The following is a 23,207-nucleotide window of genomic DNA, read 5'->3' on the forward strand; positions in this document are numbered from 1 at the left end:
ACAGGGCAACTTAAGAAAACAAGTTCAGGGATCCCCTTCACACTTTGTGTCCCTAGTGCTTAGCACAATGCCTAGCACATAGTAGGTATTTCATAAATGCATATTGACTAATTTCCAGTAGGAATTGTTTTATTCTATGTATATGTATATCCAACATCTAGTACAATTCTGTGCCTACAATAAGGGGCTTAACAAATGTTTATTGATTGGTTGATCCTTTAGCTTACAATGTGGCCAGAGATATGAGACTTAGATATTAAAAAACCAACTAGAAGGCACCACAAAAGGACTGAATGTTTTATTTTCGATTTTTTTTTGTAAACGACTTAAGGGCAGAAACAATTTCATGTCTTTTTAACTTCAGCAGCTAGTACAACGTCTGACATAGTTCATTAATAAATGCTCATTGAATGCTAAATTGTATGGTGCAAACTTTAAGCTCTCTACGAATCATAAAAAAGAAATAAGTAAAGATTGCACTATATGGAAGCTTCAAGGACATATGGTGAAAATTGAGCTGGGCTTTAAAAAAAAGATAGGAAGGATTTAGCTAAGAGAGGAGAAGGATATTCAAGGTATTTATAGTATGATAAAAGGGATAGAGGCAAGACTGAGCCTGTGGTGTTTGAGTCATTGCCTATATGATAGAATGCATCTAACAATTCCTAAACTAGATGAAGAATTAACATTTTAAAAATACAGTAGTAGCCTCCTCACACAAGATACTCCACCTCCCAACTCCAGGACTTATCACTTGCTTTCCTCCATGCCTGGAATTATCTCCTTCTTCATCTCTCTCACCTGGGTTCTTTCAAGTCCCAGGTAAAATTGTACCTTCTATAAGAAAACTTTCCCAGTTTTTCTTAATGCTAGTTCTTTCCCTCTGGTATTATCTCCAATCTATCCTGTATGTGTCTTGTTTCCCCCATTAGATTGAATTTTTTGACAAGGGACTTTTTTTTGCCTTTGCTTATGTTCCCAGTGTTTTAGCACAGTGTCTGGAACCCAGTACTTAATATATACTTGTTGACTGTCTGACTAGAAAATAAGTCATTAAAAAAACTTATATTAATAGTTTTGTTTTTCCTCCCTTAAAAATGTTAAATATCTCATTTCTTTTCAGTCATTATTTAATCTTCTGGAATTTCGAAGATTAGTATTGAATTACAATCCTCCTGCAAGTGCTCAAGATTTACCTCGAAACCAAAAGGTAAAATTAAATAAATACTTTCCCCTGATATGCCTGCCTATACAATTGTAGTTACTTCTTATTCATGAGTTAGGTTCCAAAGTCAGTGCATGAAGTATTAATCTTACATTGTCAATTGCCTAGCTTTTAATTCCTTTCCGTTAGATAACATTTGAATAAGTTGAGCAGTACATGGAGGCTGAGACTTTTTTGCAACTTGTTGCATGGATAAACACATATTTATAGCTTATATCATCCAGTTATAAGATTAATTCCTTTTCAGTCATCACTAATGCCTTTATTGCTTTTAATTAGCAAGAAATGGCATTGCTTCCTTATTTGGATGGACTTTACCTTAACGGGGAAATTCTTTCTATACATCCTAGTGGCCACACTGGGGTGGATGAGGAGTTGAAAAGGGGGTTAAACTGTAGGAACAACTTTCCTACACTGATCTACAAAACAAACAACATACTCCTCTTGCTTCCTTCACTAGCCTATGTGTCCGGTTGTTACTTCCATCACAAAAATTCCAGCAAAGTCTATAGTAACAGGAGGCATCCACTGTAGCCTTGTTCTGGGGGAGCAAACCAAAGAGCTTCTCCTGGGATGTTGGTCTCCCTGTCCCCTGAGTATCTCCATGCTCCCATCTGTCCTTCACTTAGCTGTGAAATTGACTTTCTTAATGTGCAGGTCTGACTATGTCATACCCGATATAAAATAATTGGTTCCCTGTTTCCCCCAGTATCAAATATAAAATCCTTTGTTTGACTTTTAAAGCCTTTCGTAAGTTGGCCCCTTCTTATCTTTTGAATTTTATTCCTTATTCCCCCACCAGTCTTCTACCACAGTACAAAGTACAACGGAAAATGTGCTTTAGGACCTTTTAAGACTTCTAGACAACTTGAAAGCCACAAGGCTATATGACTTGTATGCCTCTTCAAGAGACAAGCTGGAATTCAGTGGACACAGAAAGCACCAAAATAGAAGAACAAAAAATAAGTTACATATAAGGAACAAGAAATGACTTAATGGAGAAGTGCCAAAAATTTCTGAATCAAGTATTTATATTCAGTCAGTTCACAGAGTAGTCAGAACAAATCAGAAGAAAAGATAAAGATCTGACAGCAGCAAGGAATAAAATTCCTTATTGGCCTCCTTGCTTTTCCTCACAAAAGTTATTCGATCTCCTAGTTCCATTTCTTTTCCCTGTCCCCCTTGCCTGGAATACTCTCTCTCCATATTAGGCTTTTGGCTTCCTTCAAGTCCAAGCCACCTTCTATAAGAAACCTTTTCCAATCTCCCTTAATGTTACTCCCTCCCTTCTCAGATTATCTCCAATTTATTCTGTATATATCTTGTTAAAACCTCATTCTTTACATGATGTCTCCTTTATTAGACTATGAATTATGTTCTTTGAGAGCAAGAACTTTTTTTTTTCATGTTCTTTGTATCCTCAGGTCTTAGCACAGTGTCTGGAATATAGTAAGTGCTTAAGGAATGCTTATTGACCTGACTTGACCTAACTTGAGGTGTATGGCCAATGCTGAGAATATGCCCAAAGACTGTAGATATGTTGGGAGAATATTTATAAAGATATGGAAGGTTAGAGGATCTGAGCACTAGAAACCTTAGGAGTTTTCCAGGGCAGAACCCTTATCATGATTCATTTGGTTCAGTTTAGCAGTGGGCACCACAAGGAGGGAAGGAGATAGCAACTATGGTCAACACTGGGCAAGAGTGCTGTCATTCCAGGTGAGAATGTAGTTGAATTGCCTATCATGGGAAAATACTATATTCTCCCCTGGTTCTCCATTTTTATTTACTATTTAGGTGGAATTTCCATTTAATTGAATCTGAGAAACTCAACTTGTGATTTCCCAAACTTGGTGTTCAATCTAAACTTTCCCATTATTATTACATTTTTCTAGGACTGAAATGTAGAAGTTTTTTGAGTATTACTTAATTCTCTTTTTAAGTCTTGATATGATTTTGGTTATTTTTTAAATAATGGAAGATTGACTTTTACTTTCAATTGGTGCTGTCCTTGTCTACAATGTTTACTTGACAGAAATTCTTTGCTGGCAGATGTTACTTCTGGGATCTTTTTGCCTTTTGGCTTATTTCTGTGTCAGTCACATTTTTAACAAAAAGTGATAGAATCAGTGTCTATTTTTTCCATTTCCATTTGTGGATTCGAAAACAAAGCAGTTTGGCTTTGAGTTGCTGCTGTCACATCTTTATCTTTTCTTCTGATTTGTTCTGACTACTCTGTGAACTGACTGAATATAAATACTTGATTCAGAAATTTTTGGCACTTCTCCATTAAGTCATTTCTTGTTCCTTATATGTAACTTATTTTTTGTTCTTCTATTTTGGTGCTTTCTGTGTCCACTGAATTCCAGCTTGTCTCTTGAAGAGGCATACAAGTCATATAGCCTTGTGGCTTTCAAGTTGTCTAGAAGTCTTAAAAGGTCCTAAAGCACATTTTCCGTTGTACTTTGTACTGTGGTAGAAGACTGTTTTTAAATGTTCTTTTTAAATAAAATAACTTTTTTTAAACTTTTAATACTAATTTACATGTACTGTATTTAGCATTATTTTCAATTGTTTTCTTTTGTCTTTTTTAAAAATTAATTTTCTAGATAACGAATATATACCCTTTTTTTCTTATAAAAAGCATGAGAATAGTAGCCATTCTTGAGGAATGGTTTTTATAGCATAGTTCTTGATTTTATAAAGTTCTCTTGGATACAGCATATGATTTTAGTTTAGCATGTTGACAACTATTGAACACTGTAAAATAAAATATAAAATACTGTGAAACAAATATTTAGGTTTGATGCATAGCGGTGTCATTGATTGTTATGGCATCCAATTAAGGTGGTCCTAATGAAATGCTTTTAGGGGCTATTAAAATGACTTACTAGTTTCTGATTAAATTTAATAATGAACTTAGATCTAACTCAGGCATCCCTGCATACGTGAAATTTAATAATCCTAAGGTGTTCAGGTACAAAGTGCACTTTGTATTACTGTGCAAGATTATGGAGACATAATCATCTAAAAAATAAAAGAAACAAGCAGTTTTAAAAGGCAGATAAGAATTCTACAAATTTTAGATATAAATGGCAAGTCACTTAGTCATTCTGTTCATCAGTTTCCTTATCTGTAAAAACAAGGTAGGATGAATGCAGTGGCTTCTGTGGTCCCTTCCAGCTCTAAATCTGTGATCCTTATGATCCAGTTCTGGAGAAAATCAGTGCCTCTTTCAGTTTCTTTACACAAAACAGACCAGGGAGAATGAGAACATTTTTGTGTGTCAGTCATTTATCAATGTGGGCAACTGCCAGCATAAAAACTTTTCCACCACTGCAAATTGCCAGACCTTCTATAACCAATAATCTTGAGGAAGGTAGTAGAACAAGACAATTGGCTAGCATGTGTCAGAAACAGGTCTTCCTGACTCTAAGGCCAATCCTCTAATTACTCCTCCTTGTGACCATAAGCACATTGATTGTTTTGTAACCTAGCCATATGTGACAGCAGTGCTATCAGTTATAGGACTTTAGAATCTTGATTCAAAAGAATTTCAGTATCATCAATTGTCTTAAGTTTTTGGTTAGGCAGAAAGAAATGAGGAAAACACAATAGGGTGGGAAATAGCTTAAGCAACAGTGTGTGAGTCAGTCAGTTCAGTCAGATAAGCATTATTAAGTACCTTGTGTGTGTGTGTGTGTGTGTGTGTGTGTGTGTATGAACCATCACCAAAACACAAAATTAATTACCAGGTGGTGAAATTATGAACCATAGCAGTTCATGATTGTCTGCTAATGTGGTTATTGGGTTGTTTTCATGCTTTTCACACCAGTGAAATAGACAGATTATTAAAACAATCAATCAATCAATCAATCTGTCTAGTGTAAGACCAAGGATGGCAGAGTGGAAAGATGCATAGTGCTTCCCCTAAGGGAGACTATAGTTTAATGTGTGAGATAAAACAGGAACACACAAAAAAAGTATAATGTAAGGTAGAATGTAAGTTTTAGCACACACCAATAGGCAATTGAGTTTCCTTTTGAGAATTCTTTATGGCCAAGAGTTAAAGACTCCCACCCCCCCCCCCAAAAAAAGATACAGGAAAGATTCAAAGAATTATGAGAGATTGGAATTAAGAGAAATCAGGGAAGGCTTGGGGGTAGGAGGAGGATTGGGAATCGAGGAAGGCTTCATTTAGGAGGTAGCATGTACCTTCATGTAAGAAGGAACACTCAATTTCTGACCATAATGGCAATTACATTGCTGATCTATATGACTTTTTCTTGGACGCCCTAAATGTTCCCAGATCTGCTTTTCCTTATTTGTATATGATGGATAGTTGGATGCCTGACATGCCACCCATTTGTTTTGTAGTGTATTCTTAGCTAATTTCAGAATGATTATCTCATGAGGATGCAATTTTTATTAATCTTTTTTATTTTTAAAATTTAGGAACATCGGAATTTGCCTTTTATGCGTGAGCTGCGGCATCTGTTTGCACTTCTTGTTGGTTCTAAAAGAAAATATGTTGATCCTTCAAGAGCAGTTGATATTCTTAAAGATGCTTTCAAATCGAATGGCTCACAACAGGTAGCTTTTACAGGGATATTCATTTATGGCTAATTACATTTAGTCTGATTAGACTATAAGCTCCTAGATTGCAGACTTTTTTGTCTCCTTTCTTTATATCCCTAGTACTTAGCACAATGCCTGCCATGTAGTAAAAACTTAATGAATGTTGTTGACTTGACCTGTCTGTCTTTCACATACACAGGCATACACAGGCACACATACGTCGCGCACACAAAACACATGCACCCACCCAGAGCAATCTATTAAAGGAAAATCATTTTATGGTGTTTTGTTTAAAATTTTGCCCCTTTTTCCGTTTGAGTCTTTGATGTTCACGCACATGCGTGTGCGCACACACATACACATATACACACAGAGTTTTCCAGCTGGGTGATATATATACACATACATCTAGCTAGAAAATGTTACATAAGACCCATTGGCATCCAACATTAATTTAATTATCATTTAAATAAAAATATATATATACTGTGTTAATAACTGCGCATACAACAATGAGAAAGCAAAACAACTGTTCTCTAGGAGTTTATATTCTAATGGAGGGGACCAAACCTAAAGAAGAAGTGGGTGGGAGGGAGTCAGTGTGGATGTGGAGCCCACCAGAAAGTGAGCAACATGGTAGGGCTGCTCATATCATACACCTGTCACCCCACTCTCCCCTCTACAGTCACCCAACAGTCATCAAGTAGGCCTCAGAGTTGAGTCATCCTAAGGGGAGCAAGGGTTTAAAGATTTAGACACAAATAATAGCCATGTCAATCAACAGAGCAAAAGAGTTACAGTATTTTGCTATTTCTTGTCTCTAAAAACCATACATAAAAAGAATATAGGTCCTCCTAAAAGAAGAAATGCCCCTCTTTTCTGTGATTTTCCCCTACCCCCAACTCCACCCCTCAAGTTTGTTAATGTAGGATATATTTCTGTTCAGGTTTGTTTAGGGAATTACATGACTACTTGGCATCTTCTGTTTCACCAGTTTTCTAACATTAACCTCTTGAATTACAGATATCTTTTACTCACCTAGAAGAACAAATTTTCAAGGAATAAAAATTACTATAGCAAATAACAATTAGTTTTGACAACTCAACTAAGTTGTCATTATTAAAAAAAAAAGCAAAATAAATAGTAGCTGTAGTTAAATCTTAATGTCCTTCCTGACCTCAAAATTACTGAAGTATGGGAGTATTGTGATAAGAAGAGTCTTCAGTCCTTTCTATTTTCCCTCATATCGTAAAGTTACAACTAGGTTTAATGTAATCCTATATATAGAAAGAATTTTCCAATAAATTTTGACACTTCTCACTTGGGAGATGAAAGTAGCTTGTGGAATTTTTGTTTTGTTGAGTAATTTATTCCTGCATATTCCAAAGTATACACGTGTTTAGGAAAATTCAAGTGTAGTTTGATGAAAAAAAAATTAAACCCTTGTATTATTTGAGGAATCCTTTTAATGACTTGAAGTTTCGACTTGTGTTAATATTGGATTTTCTTAATGTAAGGCATATGTTATAGAGTAGTAATTTTCAATGTATTATCCAGTTTTCATATAAAATCATTTGTAATGTTTAGTATAAAATTTTTTTGAACATGGTATTTGGACACTTTACAGAATTTACTTTTAGAATGTGATAGTTTAAAAAAACTTAGGAAAAATATAATAATTTTTTTTTTTAAATACAGCAAGATGTGAGTGAGTTCACACACAAATTATTAGATTGGTTAGAAGATGCCTTCCAAATGAAAGCTGAAGAGGAAAGGTAAGTTTCCTCATGAAATTAGTGCCTATGTTTTGTATTTTCTTTAGTTCTATTCTTCTTTAAAGGGAGGTATAACAGATGTGATGCTTTGTTATTTAGGATTTATGTATATTTTACAATCTGTCATGCAATCAGCCATTTAAGAAGACTAAATACAGGTTAGGAAACTACAGTATATAAAATTAACAAATTTATCAGATAATTGGAAAGTTAGTGTAGCATAGTAGATAGAAGGCCAATCTTTGATTCATTAACTAACAAGTCATTTGAACTGCTAGTGCCCCAGGCAAATCTCTTAAGACTGTAAGTTAAAGATGAATTATTAACTCACATCAATTGAGATAGTTTCCACACCAGGAAATTCTCTGAACTTATAAAATCACAGATCCAGACCACCTTCCTACTCATATCTTACCAAAAAAAAATGCTTTTCTTATTAATAGTTTTGACTACATTTATGAACAAGAAATGTAATTCTTAGCTTGTATCCTTGATGTAAAGAATAAATTAATTTCTTTTACCTTTGATAATATGAAAACTTATTCAAGTAAAGAAAGAAATATCTGGAAGAGCTAGTGGGCATGGCCACTTATATTTGTTGTTGGTACATACCTAAAGATTTTTATGAATTAAATAACATTAAGTTAGCTAAAATTTAACTGAGAAATTGAAAGTACTTTCTGTATTGTATTAAACATTTGTATTTACTGCATACTCTGACTTCATTTCCTTCCAAGTGAATAGCCTGCTCATGTAAGAGGTAAAATTAGCTGGATCTGTAGTACTGAATAATGCACAAAATCTGAAAATAAAATATAAAAGCATTGTGTTCATTTCTTCTGATTCAGTTAGTACTATTTATAGAATTAGTCATATGTGTAGTGATGTAATCTAAAATGGAGATTCTTTACTTTTTTTGTGTCATGAACCTTTTTGTCAGACTGGTAAAGCCTGTGAATTTTTTCTCATAAGAATATTTTTAAATGCATAAAATAAAATTCATAGGATTGGAACTAAGGAAATCCATTATATTTAAATATATTTATCAGTATATATATTTTTTAAAAGTCCATAGCCTCTAGGCTAGAAGTTCCTGATGTAAAATCTGAGATTTTAAAATACCCTGTATATGAGGGTTCAAAATTTATTGTTTTCATTGTACTGTAAGTCACAGTGCTATTTTTTTTAATATAGTTTTTTAAATGTTTTTGTTTAATCACTATCTATAAATCTAGAAGTTGTAACTATGTTTATGTATTAAAAAATGTTTTCCAGGGATGGAGAGAAACCAAAGAACCCAATGCTAGAATTGTTCTATGGAAGGTTCCTAGCAGTGGGAGTGCTTGAAGGTAAAGTTTTTTTCATATATATATATATATATATATACACACACACACATATACATATACATATACATATACATACATGTATATATACATTTGGTAGCATAGCAATTTGTTACACATAATAAGCATTATTTGATTTGACTCACTCTTCAACAGTTCCCTGTTGTTACTGTAGCTCCTGGACTGTTTTAGTATATAAAATTTTATAATTTGTATAAATGAAAAAGATGATATGGTTCTTATTACCACTTTCTCATTGATTGGTCTTAGAAAAATTTCAGTTTTTTCCTTCATCTTAACACACACTTAGCAGTGAATGATGTGATTAATGAGAGAGAACAGGAAGAATGAAATAGTTTATAAAACTTGTTCTGGTATTTGAATAAGAAACAAATTATGAAGCTTTTGAAACCATTCTGTCTCTCCAGCACTAAATCTCTTGATAATTCTGAGTCAGTTAAAGTACTGAAAGTAATTGATTATATTTTAGTCACATTAAAGTGGCTTTATTTAGCCTACGTGTTTACAAGCTTATAATCTTAGCCTTAGAGCTGGAGGGGTGCTTTGGGGTCTTTTAGCTTAAATTTCTCACTTAAGAGGTGATGAAACAGAAGCTCAGAACCATGAAGTGACATGCCCAGTGCCCCATTTTTTATTTTTTAATTTAATTTAATTTAATTTAATTTTTTTTTTTGTCTAGGCCAATGGGGGTAAGTGATTTGCCCAGGGTCACACAGCTAGTAAGTGTTAACATATTTGGGGCTGGATTTGAACTCAGGTCCTCCTGAATCCAGGGCTGGTGCTCTATCCACTGCACCACCTAGCTTCCCCCTATTTTATTTTTAGTTTATGGAATAAAACAAGCATCTCCATAACATAGTACAATGTCCCATTGTTTAAACCCAGCTCTCTTGACCCCCAGCCCCTTTTCTTTTCATCATACCACACAAAGTACACATTGAGTTGAAATGAAAAAAAAATTTGAAAATTCAGACAATTCCTAATACTTTATCTAACTTAGAAATTTATAGATTATATTACAAGAATTATTAATGAATAACACTTATTTAATACCATAAGATTTCTAAAATTCTTAACATTATCTCATTTGTTCTTCCCAACATTATACAGATGAGGAAATAGAGGCAAAGAGGTTAAGTGACTTGCCAAAAGTCACACAACTAATAAATTTTCCAAAACCTATTCTCCCTCACTGCAACCTTTAATCCTTCCACCCCTCTTTGCTTCCTTAGGCTATTACTCCCACTCTGACTTTACTTACCTCCCATCCCAATCTCAATCCTATAGTTAACCTATTCAATTTCATATTCTGAAAGTGTTCAGCCCCTTGTCCTCCTTGGCTCTGGCTTACCTCTGCTATCCTCAGCTTCTATTTATGAAAGGAATAGAGCTAGAGGAAATACCCACAACTATGTGGACTGAGTACACAAACAGTCCAACAGATTTATGTTATTCAGGTGGGCCCTCACTGAAGCAAGGAAATCCTTTTCTACCTCCATGCCTAGTCTCCCATCCCACTCCAAACCTTTTTTTCTTTTTCTAGAGCACAGTTCCATCTCCCCTGACCTTCTCAGCTGAGGACTTCTATAGTGTTTGATCCAGTATATCATGCTACCTCTCACTCTTAAACAACCTTCATCCTACTCTTCCATCCCCTCAATCTATCATCATATGTCTTTCCTCCTGGTCTCAGCCAGACTCCTAGAAAAATCTGTCTATATTTGCTGCCTTCACTTTCTCACATCTCACTCAGCAATTGTTTGCTGGCTTCTGAAGTGATCACTTAATTGAGACTGTTCTTTACCAAGTGACTAAAAATTTCTTAATTGCTACATATTTTCTTGGTCCTCATCCTTCTTAACCTCTCTGTTGTATAGTTCACTATACTGTTTTCCTGGATACTCTTTTTTTTCTGTGTTATCATAATACTGCTCTTTCCTCGTTCTTCTCCTACCTTTCTGACTACTCCTAAATCGCTTTTGCTGTCTCAACAATATTATCTCCCTTTGCATTCCCCAAGGCTTTGCTTTGGAGTCTCTGCTCTTGATAGGCTTCTCAAGACATTCTCTTGCTAACTTCAGCAGTTTCCATGAATTTAATTAGCATCTCTATGTAGAACAATAACAGATCTCTATGTATAGCACTAGTCTTTCTTCTCAACTCCGGTCCCACATTACCAATTGTCTAGTCAAAATTTTAGACTGAATATTCTAGAGTCATCTCCAGTTTACCATGTCCAAATCAGAACTTATTTTCTTTCCTCCCCAAATTCCTCTCTCTGCTAGCTTTCCTATCTATTTCTGTTGAAAACATCACCATTCTCCTAGTCTCTCAGGTTCTTAACCTTAAAGTTGCACTTGATTCCTTATCTTCACCCTACATAATGAATCAGTTGCCAAATACTGTCATTTCTATCTCCATCATATCTTTCACATCCATCCCCTTCTCACTACCTAAACAGTCACTACTTAAGTTAACCTTGTCAACGGGCAATCACAACTTCACAAAACTTAACATGAAAACTAGTTTTATTTTAAGAGAAATGAACATGCATGTTCCACATGCAATGTGCAAGTGCAAAGAGTTCACAATCCAAATAGAAGGTTGCATATTTATGAAATTGTGACAAAGAGAGGAAGAGAAACAGAAATCTCCACCTACATGGGAGTGACAGGGAAGGAGAAATAATGAAGAATTAAGAGGGCAGAAGCAGCATTTTTTCCTTGGGAACTGCTGGGCTAAGAAGATAGGATGGTCTGCTTATCTACAAGGGTCCCAGCTGCACAGTTTCTCAATCTGGTGCAGACTGACTGGTGCCTCTTTTGACTACCAAGGACACACAGGAAGACCAGCTTGGGGTGCAAATAACAGATTATGTCAGCTTGGGGCAGGGGCTTTGTCCTTGACACATTCAGAGCCTTCTGCATATTCTGGGTCCAGTGTTTCTGAAACGTATGGCAATACAAAAAGACAAGTTCAGGGGAACCCTTAACATTCCTTAACAACCTCTTGCCTAGAATATTGCAGTGGTCTCTTAATTGGTCTTTCTGCTACAAAACTCTATTGTAGTCCATCCGCCACATAGCTGTCAATGTGATGTTCCTTAAGCACTGATCTATATCACTCACTGATTCAGTAATTTTCAGTTGCTCCCAAATTGCCCCTTGAATAAAATATGAAAATTTATGTTTTACTTTTAAGGATCTTTACAACCTTGCCCCCGTCTGTCTTTACAGCCTCATTCTACTTTACTTCCTGTCTTTCACTTTACAGTGCCACTTATCTGACTTTTTCCCTCTTTTTTTCACCCATGTACTCCATCTGCACATCTCTGTCCCTTTGCATTGGCTATTTATTATGTCTGAAATACACTTTCTCCTTCCCTGTTTCACAGACTCTCTCTCAAGATGCAGCTCACATACTATCTTCTATACTAACTTTTTTCTAATCTACCTATGTTATTATATTTAATTACCTTTCTATTTATTTTGTATTTACTCTGTGCTATATATGTATATATACATATATGTATATATAAATATATTTGCATATGTAAATTATATATACATATAATATATTCATATACTATATTGTATTATATAAAAATATATAATATAGTATAACATACTATGTTATATAAAATATGTAGTATTGTATATTTGTTTTATATATAATATGTAATGAGTATATATGATATCCACAATATTATATGCCATGTATTTTATATATTAAAATGTATATTATATAATAATATAATACATTATATATCATATTGTAATAATATAATATGTAATATTATATTTATATGATATATGCGTACGTATTTGTATATATACATATATATATCGCACAGAGAGAATAAATGTAAGTATACATATATTCTTTTAAAAGTAAATTTAATTGATGTATTTTTATGTTACCTACATTTTCCAACATACCCCATTCCCAGAGAGCCATCACTTATACCAAGGAATAAAAAGGAGTATGAGGGGAAATAGTTTAGTAGATCTAATATATCAAAAAAGTCTTACTTTATGTATAGTATTCCATATCTATAATGTCCCCAACTCTACAAAGAAGTGTAGGGGATATAACGTTTTTATATTTCTATTATGGGTCCAAGCTTGGCCATTTTAACTTTATGGAATTAATTGTTGTTGTTCTTTTAATTTGCATTATTGTAGTCATTGTATGTATTATATTCTTTTTTATCATTTCACTATTTCTGTTCACATAGTCTTTTTGTGCATCTCTGTGTTCTTCATATGCATAGCACAGTAATATTCCATTATGTTTATGTACTCCAGATTGTTTAGCCATTCCTTATTCAATGTGTATTTTCTTTGTTTGGAGTTCTTTGTTACTACAAAAAGTGATACTCATAGTTATTTTATTTACATCGGTCATTTCTTTTTTATAATTGACATCTTTAAGCTATATGCCTATCAATGGATTATTTATATGAAAGAATATGAACATTTTAGTTACTTTCTCAACATAATTCCAAACTGCTTTTCAGAATGGTGTAATCAATATCACCTTTTCACACATACTCCAGCACTGATTTCCTAATGTTTGTTATCTGTGCCAGTTTGTTGGGTGTGAGGTGAAATCTCATAATAATTTGATTTTAATTCCTACCATTAATAAAATTGAATATATGTTTTTTAATAATTTATCATTCTTTTTTGAATAGTTAATTTTTGTCAGAAACTTCTCTCTTGAGGAATGACTTTTGTTCTTAAAACTTTTTGTTATTTCTGTCTTATGTCTTAAATATTAGATCTTATCTAGCTATCTGATAAGAAGATATTTTCCCAGTTGCCTGCATCCCTTCTTACCCTAGATTGGAAATTTTTTTTTTCTGTCATTGACCCTGTTGGCAACTACTTGAAACTATTCACTGCTGCTCAGAATAATAGTTTGAAATGTACAAAATAAATAGTTTTGCAAAGGAAACCAATTATGTTGAAATATGGTTATCAGATTATATATATTTTTTAAGTTCATGGACTCCAGGTTAAGAATTTGTGTCCTGGATATATTAATTTTTTTTGTTTGAAAATCTTTTAAATTTCATCTATTGAAGTTTATCCTTTTTATCTCTTGTAATTGCTTCTATCACTTGTTGGATTAGTAATTCTCCCTCTAGCCATAGCTGTGAAAGGTGCCTGAACTGCTTCTGTTCAAATTATTTTATGGTATAATCTTAATATTCATGTCACATATCCATTTTAAATTTTTTTGTGGTATATCATGTAAGAGTTTGCCTAAATGTAATGTCTGCCTGACCACTTTTTTTATTTTTCCCATACTTCTTATCAAATAGGGAGTTCATTCCTAGGCAATTTATGTTTTAGATTTTATCAAATATTTGCTTTATTAAGTTTAATTACTTCTAAGTCTTCCTTATCTAATCTACTCCACTAATTTAACATTCTATTTTTTAATAATTAGCTACTAGTTGTGAAGATTAGTTTTATAAGTTAGTTTGAGGTCTGATCATTCTCTTCCCTGTTTAATCCTCCATATAAAATTAGTTACCTTGGTATTTCAGATCTTTTGTCTGTCTAAGTGAATCTGTTTTTGTCTATATTGTTACAGCATAAAATCTACAAATTCCTTTAATTAATATAAAAACAATTCATTAGTTGTCATTATTTCTGTAAGGTGCTTTTTAAAATTTTTCCTATATAGATACATTGAAGAGACTCACCTCCACTTATAAACGTTTTTCAGTTGTTTTCAATGGGACTTCTCTTTCTATTACTGCTTCTTGGATTTTGCTATTTCTGTATTATATATGCTCTTCATTTTCCTGGGCTTATCATATTCTAATCCTTAATATCTCAGTTAAGGGTTTTTTGTTTTTTGTTTGTTTGTTTATTTTGGGGTTTTTTTTGCTGACTTTCTAGGATTTTCTAAGTAAAACATCAGTAAATAAAAAGTTTTGTCCCCTCTGCTTATTTCTGTGCTTTTAATTTCATTCTGTTATCTTAGTTCAGTTACTAGTATTTCTAATTCTATGTCAGGTGACAGTGGGGAAAAGAGAGTATCCTTGTTTTTACTTCTATATTTATTGGGATTGCTATAGTGTTTCCCCATTACATATAATGATAGGTTTTGATATAAATTGGTACTTGTACAGTGTTAATAAAATGACCTTCTGTACCTGGGTTTTATAAAGTTTTTAGCATAAATGAGTCTTAATTAGTCAAATGCCTTTTTTCTACATCTACTGTTATAATGATATTTTCCATGTTTTTGTTATTAATTAATCATACTAATTGCTTTCCTAATGTTGAATTATCTTAACTTCCCTTATATAAATCCATCTTGATCATAGTGAATGGCTTTTTGTTTTGTTTTGTTTTGTCTTTGAATAAAATTGCTATATTGTAGTGTTTTTATTTTTTGAAACCAGGCTTTTTTTTTTTTTTTTTTTAAACAAAAATCCTAAGAACTCTAACTATGCAGCTAAGTGGTGTAGTGAGAAAGATCCAGGCCTGGAGTTAAGAAGACCTGAGTTCAAATCCAGCCTTAGATGCTTGCCAGCTGTGTGACTTTGGACAAGTCACTTAACCTACATTTGCTTCAGTTTCCTCAACTGCAAAATGCAGGGTAATAATAGCCCTGATCTCGTAAGGTTGAAGATCAAATGAGATAATATTTGTAAAGCACTTAGCACTGTGCCTGACATATAGTAGGCTAACTTTTATTATTATTGAATTAATATCTATTAATGATATTGGTCTTCAGTTCTCTTGTTTTGTTTTGTTTTTTCATTTTTCTTCCAAATTTAAGGTATTCAGTAGATATTTGTGTCATAAAAAGAATCTGAGAGGCTACTTTTCATTTTGAATTTTTGAGAATAATTTGTGTAGTGTAAGTATTTCCACCATCACTTCTGCTTGACTTCTGCTTTCGCCCTTGTCTAGTCATATACATTTAGAAAGAATTCTCTTAATGATCTCTCTGTTATTATTTTATGCTTGTCTTTGGTTGCTGTATTTGTTTATCATTCTTGTATGCTGTTACATGATGTGTTTAAAAAGCAAACGATCTTTTCAGGTTTTTTTTTTTTCCTAAGAATGATTCTAACACCTTTTTTATTGAACATCCATCTTTTGTCAGTTATGGTTAGGCTCAGATTTTCAGGGTAGGTCACGTTCTTGAGTTCCGTTGATCTCTGGAATATATTCCATTCCTTCCTGCTTTCTCTAGTGTGTCCAGAATAGTGTTGTGCTGTTTGAATTTCCTTTCCTTTGTACTTGAAGGCTTTTCTCCTAACATAATTCTCCTATAAAAACACATTCCTCTCATTTTTTCCTTGCCCCCTTTTTAATTCTTTTATAGCTAGTTCAGTTTCTTTTTCTAACAGTGAATTTTTTAAGATCTCTTTTTCATATTTTATTAATTAGGGTATTTTCTATTTTTGTAGATAGTTCTCTCTTTTGAATTCTTAGTTTTCTTGTCATGTAACTATATAGTAGGTTCCACAAGCTGTTTTAAAAAGGTTTAAATTTTTTTTAAATTAAGTTTTATTTTATTTTCAGTTCCAAATTTTCTCTCTGCTACTCCCTCTCCCCATTGAGAAAGCAGGAAAAACGAAACCTATTACAAACGTTTGTATCTGAACAAAATTCTCACATTAGCTTTGTACAAATATATATCTATATCTGTATCCAAATACATATCCATAGCTATGTGTTTGCAGTATTATTATTGTGTAAATTATTCTGCTCACTTCATTTTTTAACAGTTCATACAAGTTTTCCCAGGTTTTTCCTAAAACCATACATTATATATATGTGTGTGTATGTGTATACACAACATAACTGTGGATAAGTAATTATTGCTAATTAGATGGATACTTACAACTAACATACCAAGAAAGTTACTTTTCAGTGTGTTATTTGTATGTTCAATAGAATAGAGAGCCATTTGGAGCCTTGTATGGAGAGAGAGGAGGGAATCTCTTACTTAAAACAATATAGGTCTGCATTTCTCTTCTGTTCCTTTGTGAGTTTGGTATTTGCTTTTTGTTTTGACCTTACAGTTTATAACTTTGTTCCCAAGGAGGGCAGAACACTTTTGGTTGAAGAACCATCAATTTTCATACTGACAAAGAGGAGAATGTAGGTACTAATAGATGCTAGATCAGATACTACTTGATCTAGCCCTTGGATTTTTGACAGTGATGAACCAAGATGCAGTGTCCTATACCAAGTGCACAGTGTTTAGACAATACTTGTTATTCTTACATTAGAGCTTCACACATAGGGAACAAAGCAGTTTTTCATAATATATAACTTACTATTGGGTAATTTTTTGTTCCATTAATTGTTAGATACCTTGTGAAATATAGAAAATTTATTTTTATGGAGTTTATGTATTCGTTAAACAATATATTATAACATACTATTTTATAGAAGCTGAAAGATCAAATCTAGAAACATGAATTTATTTAATTTTCTTTTTTTCTCAAGGTAAAAAATTTGAAAATACAGAAATGTTTGGTCAGTATCCACTTCAAGTCAATGGTTTCAAAGATTTACATGAATGCCTAGAAGCTGCCATGATTGAAGGAGAGATTGAGTCACTGCATTCAGAGAACTCAGGAAAATCTGGTCAGGAGGTGAGTTTAGCATTTTGGTTATTTTTTTTTCCTTTTTTCCCCCATTCCATTGTTATAATGACTTAATAAAAGTTTATTGAATATGCTAATTATATTGCTACCTAATAATTGACTGTATATATAGAAGATGAGTTTGACCCTGCCTATTTGCAGTGATTTTAAAAAAGGAGAATTTGTTTTACCTTGTCAATAGTATATAATCAGTGCTAAATTTTAACCTAAATAGTTTGCTGTAAATTGTCCGATGCTATAAAATTTCCCCCTTTGCCCTTCACCATCCTCTTCCTATTTCTTTCCCACCCCGAGTAAAGTATTAGTCTAGCAACATTAAGCCTATTTGTGGTGGATAATTTTGAAATGGTAATTTTGCTTTTGGATCTAGGTCGTTTTCTAGGTGAGAAGCCTGAGGTCTAGAAAAGTATTTTATTCAAGCTTATACAACTAGTTTATAGCTTGGCTGGAACTACAACCAGGTTTCCTGACTCTCCCAGTCCAGAGTTTGCTATCTTTTAACCTTAATTTTGTAAAGCCATTTTTAGAGGAAGTTTACTTACCCCTCAAGAAAAAATTAACCTGCCATTTTATTGTGCTGTTATCATTTGCTGCCTCTGTGGTCTGAACTGTCATGCATTTCCCTTGCCTGAAAGGAAAGATGGTGTTCTGTGCTCAAGTTTTTATAGATTTGTGACCATGACTCTTCTTCATTTGTCACAAATCTGACTTTTTGTTAAAATAATTCAACTTACTTAAACTTTAACAAGTTATAATATTAAACTTAATTTTAGAGATAATTCTTCAAAGAAATAAATCTATAAATCAAGGAAATTAGTCACCTTTCTTACTTCTTATATCAACTCTCCTTGATTTTTAGTTGTACATTGTATATAGAAGCTTTTCCCAGAAGTTTTGTTCTAATCCATTGCCTTACTTGGTGCTTGAGGGCTGGCTTTTTTTTTTCTTTTTTTTGTAAGAAGCTTATGTTTTATTTTATTTTATTTTTGAAAGTTAAATGTTGAATTTATTCTGTATTTTAAAAGAAATGCAAGGTATATGTAACAGATATTTGTTTTTTCTTTTATATATATATATTTTTAAAAATTTATTTATTTTTAGTTTTCAACATTTACTTCCACAAGATTTTGACTTCCAGATTTTCTCCCCATCTCATCCCTCCCCCTCACCCCAAGATGGCATGCATTCTGAATACCCCTTCCCCTAATCTGCCCTCTCTTCTGTCTTTCCCCCCCTTCTCTTATCTCTTTCCCCTTCTATTTTCCTGTAGGGCAGGATAGATTTTTGTACCCCATTTCCTGTATTTCTTATTTCCCAGTTGCATGTGAAAACAATTTTTTTTAACATGTGTTTTTAAAACTTTAGGTTCCAAATTTTCTCCCTTCCTCCCTCCCCACCCACCCTCATTGAAAAGTCAAGTAACTCGATACAGGTTGTACATGTGCAGTTATGCAAAACACTTCCATAGTAGTCATGTTGTGAAAAACTAACTATTTCCCTTAATCCTATCCCACTCCCCATTTATTCTGTTCTCTCTTTTGACCCTGTCCCTCCTCAGAAGTGTTTGCTTCTGATTACTCCCTCTCCCAATCTGCCCTCCCCTCTGACATCCCCCTGTGCCCTTGTCCCCTTCCCCCCTATTTTCCTGTAGGGTAAGATAGATCTCCATACCCATTTGAGTGTGTATGTTATTCCCTCATTAAGCCAAATCCTATGAGAATAAGATTCACTCATTCCTTCTCACCTTCCCCTACTTCCCCTCCATTTTAAAAGCCTTTTCTTGTCTGTTTTATGTGAGATAATTTACCCCATTCTACCTCTCCCTTTCTCCTTCTCCCAGTATAATCCTCTTGCACCCCTTAATTTTATTCTCCAGATATCACCCCTTCATCTTCAACTCACCCTGTGCCCTCTATCTATCTATCTATCTATCTATCTATCTATCTATATACATACATATAATTTTTTCCCTCCAACTACCCTAATACTGACAAAGGTCTCATGAGTTACAGATATCATCTTTCCATGCAGGAATGTAAATAGTTCAACCTTAATAAGTCTTATGATTTCTCTTTCCTGTTTACCTCTTCATGTTCCACTTGAGTCTTGTATTGGAAAGTCAAATTTTCTATTCAGCTGTGGTCTTTTCATCAAGAATGCTTGAAAGTCCCCTATTTCATTGAATGACCATTTTTTCCCCTGAAGGATTATACTCAGTTTTGCTGGATAGGTGATTCTTAGTTGTAACCCTATCTCCTTTGCCCTCTGGAATAATATATTCCATACCCTCCTGTCCCTTAATGTAGAAGCTGTTAAATTTTGTGTTATCCTGATTGTGTTTCCACAATACTTGAATTGTTTCTTTCTGGCTGCTTGCAATATTTTCTTCTTGACCCGAGAATTCTGGAATTTGGCTACAATATTCCTAGGAGTTTTCCTTTGGGGATCTCTTTCAGGAGGTGATCGGTGGATTCTTTCAATTTCAATTTTGCCCTCTGTTTCTAGAATATCAGGGCACTTTTCCTTGATAATTTCTTGAAAGATGATGTCTAGGCTCTTTTTTTGATCATGGCTTTCAGATAGTCCATTGATTTTTAAATTCTGTCTCATGGATCTATTTTCCATGTCAGTTGTTTTTCCGGTGAGATATTTCACATTATTTTCTATTTTTTCTTTCTTGTGGATTTGTATGACAGTGCCTTGATTTCTCATAAAGTCACTAGCTTCCAGTTGCTCTATTCTAATTTTTAAGGAAGTATTTTCTTCAGTAAGCTTTTGGACTTCCTTTTCCATTTGGCCAATTTTGCTTTTTTAGGGCATTCTTCTCCTTATTCGCTTTCTGGATCTCTTTTGCCATTTGGGTTAGGCTATTTTTTAAGGTGTTATTTTCTTCAGTATTTTTTTAGGTCTCCTTTAGGAAGCTGTTTGATTTGTTTTTCATGATGTTCTTGCATCACTCTCATTTCTCTTCCCAGTTTTCCCTCTACTTCTCTTACTTGCTTCTCAAAATCCTTTTTGAGCTCTTCCATGGCCTGTGACTGATTCATATTTTTCTTGGAGGCTTTGGGTATAGGAGTTTTGACTTTGTTGTCTTCTTCTGGTTGTATGTTTTGATCTTCTTTGTCACCAAAGAAAAAGTCTCTAGTCTAACTTTTTTTGTGCCTTTGTTTGCTCATGATCCCAGCCAATTCCTTGAGTTTTAAACTCTTTTGTTAAGATAGGGGACTGTATGCAGTGTGGAGAAGGTACTGTCCCAAGCTTCGGGGGTTTTGTGCAGCTGTTTTCAGTAATAATTCTAGGGACCTATAAATTTTCAGTTCTTCCAAGGTGGTATGATACAGGGCGAGGTATTTACTCCTTTCCTGGCCTGTGTTCTGGTCTATGAGTGACCATAAGCAATCTTTTCTACCTTGGAACTGTGAGGAGGATTTCCTCTCCACTGCCGCTACAAGCTCTACCACACCAGCACTCCTTCTTGCCCCAGGATTACCGCCCAGAACTGTGACCCAGATCCAAGCACAGGCAAAGCAAGAGATTCCTGCCTCAGCACTGTCAAAGAGACCCCTGCACTCCCCCCCTCAGATCAGCCACCTGATTACCCCTCAGTCTGTGGGCCAGAAATTCTGGAGGCAGCAACTGCCTTGGGCCATGCTCAGGGACTGGGGCTGGGATGGAGCTTTTCTCTCACCACAGTCACAGACTTTTCCCACTGACCTAAGTTGTCTTTAGCATTCATGTGTTGAGAAGTCTGGAAACTACCACAGCTGCCTGTGATTCAGTCCTCTGAGGCCTGCTTCAAGTTCACTGAGGATTGTTTTGCCCACGCGCCCACGCTAAACTGTGCTCCTCTCCCTGCCTGGCGCAATATGCCTTTCTGATCAACCATCCAGGCTGTCTTGGTCTGGAAACTTGTTTCACTCTGTCTTTTTGTGGGTTCTACTGCTTTAGAATTTATTTAGAGCCATTTTTTTCAGGTATTTGGAGGGGTTTGGGGGAGAGCTCAAGCAAGTCACTGCTTTTACTCCACCATCTTGGCTACCACCCCACCCCTACCCTCCGAGGGGTGGCTTTTAAACTTCTTGGTAGCTAACCTACCCTTTCTCTATCTAAACTACAAGTAGTATTCTCTCCTCTCAGGGTTTTCATGACGTTGCTCTTTCGGTTTACCTTATATGTTTGCCCCTCAATCTGATTATCCACATCATGCTCTCTAACTGTGGGTGCTCCACAAGGTCCTGTCCTGAGTGCTGTTCTCTTCACTCTCTCTTCTCTTCTTGGTGACTTTGTCAGCTCTCATGGGCTTAACTATCATTTCTGTGTAGATGACCCCCCAGATCTATATGTCTAGGCTCATTATCTCCCCTGAACTGCAATCCTAGATCACCAGTTGCCTCTTGGACATATCAAACTGGGTAATCTAGAGATATCTTAAATACAAGTAAAACTGAGTTTATTGTCTTTCCCCAAAACCTTCCCCTCTTCCAAACTTTCTTAATTCTGTCAAATCTCAGCATTATCCTTGACCCTTTCCTCTTTGTCCCTGATGTGTTTAGATTTTAAAGCAATACCCCATTTATTGTTACATCTTCATTGGACGTTCCCACACCCATACCCTGCAGTCATGTAAAACTGACCTTTTCTCTATGTCTTGGACACACTACTCCATTTTCCATCTCTGCTTTTTTTTTTTTTTTTTTTTCTTAGTGAGGCAATGGGGTGAAGTGATTTGTCCAGGGTCACACAGCTAGTAAGTGTCAAGTGTCTGAGGCCAGATTTGAACTCAGGTCCTCCTGAATCCAGGGCCAGTGCTCTATCCACTGCATCATTTAGCTGTACCCCCATCTCTGCTTTTGCACTGACTGTGCCCTGTCCCTGGAATGTATTTTTTCATGAAGTTCCTTTCTTACTTGAAGATGTATGTCAACCACTGTCTTCTGCTTAAAGCTTTTCCTGATTCCTCATCTGGTAGTGCTTTCCTTCTTAAAATATCTTGTATTTCACTATTTTGTATATATTATATATTTGTATTTATGCTGTAGATAATCCATGCATTTATACTTGTTGTCTCTCCCATTAGAATGTATGCTTATTAGAATGTAGGGCTTATTTTATTCTTGGCATTTATATCTCACCCACCTAGCACTATGCCTCATATATAGTGGACTCTTAATAAATACTTGTTGATTGGTTGGTTGATTGATTGATTATACACTCTGCATAAGCTGTTCAAGCAAGGGAAGGTTTTATAGTTTGTTTTTTCTTCCTCTTAATTCAGAGCCCGTACCTCACTTTTCAAAACCTAGGCAGAGGAGGAAAAGTGAGATATCACTAGGAACATAAATGATTATAAGAATGTCTACATTCTTATAAAGACTACAAAGGCTACAGTACCAAAGGTCTTTAGTTGAGGCAAGGGAATTGCAGTTCATGATATCATACAGCTCCTGAGTACTGCAGTGCCTAGGAGTGAAAGAAGGGGCAGGGTTAAATACACCTCAGCAGGGAGTGAGTCTCATGGAAGGGACAGCCTTGAGAAGCTTTTACATAAGTTGTTTTGCAGAATAGCTGAAAGTCCATAAAAAAGGCTGAGGAGGCTCAGGGAGAGGTGATAA

At 34.6% G+C, this 23,207-nt stretch overlaps 1 protein-coding gene across 6 annotated transcripts in view; it reads left to right on the top strand.

Moving 5' to 3' along the window:
• Window positions 1-23,207, top strand: part of USP25 (ubiquitin specific peptidase 25) — a 193,148-nt gene that overhangs the window by 86,980 nt on the left and 82,961 nt on the right. For all 6 annotated transcript variants that reach the window (XM_027843603.1, XM_027843605.1, XM_027843607.1 and 3 more), the window contains 5 exons: window positions 1,124-1,210; window positions 5,681-5,818; window positions 7,502-7,578; window positions 8,854-8,927; window positions 17,435-17,583. In XM_027843603.1, coding sequence (XP_027699404.1) covers window positions 1,124-1,210; window positions 5,681-5,818; window positions 7,502-7,578; window positions 8,854-8,927; window positions 17,435-17,583 — 525 coding nt within the window. The remainder of the gene's footprint in view (window positions 1-1,123; window positions 1,211-5,680; window positions 5,819-7,501; window positions 7,579-8,853; window positions 8,928-17,434; window positions 17,584-23,207) is intronic.

This window comes from Vombatus ursinus, unplaced genomic scaffold, assembly GCF_900497805.2.
Source record: "Vombatus ursinus unplaced genomic scaffold, bare-nosed wombat genome assembly UNPS02014924.1, whole genome shotgun sequence".
Lineage (NCBI taxonomy): Eukaryota > Metazoa > Chordata > Mammalia > Diprotodontia > Vombatidae > Vombatus > Vombatus ursinus.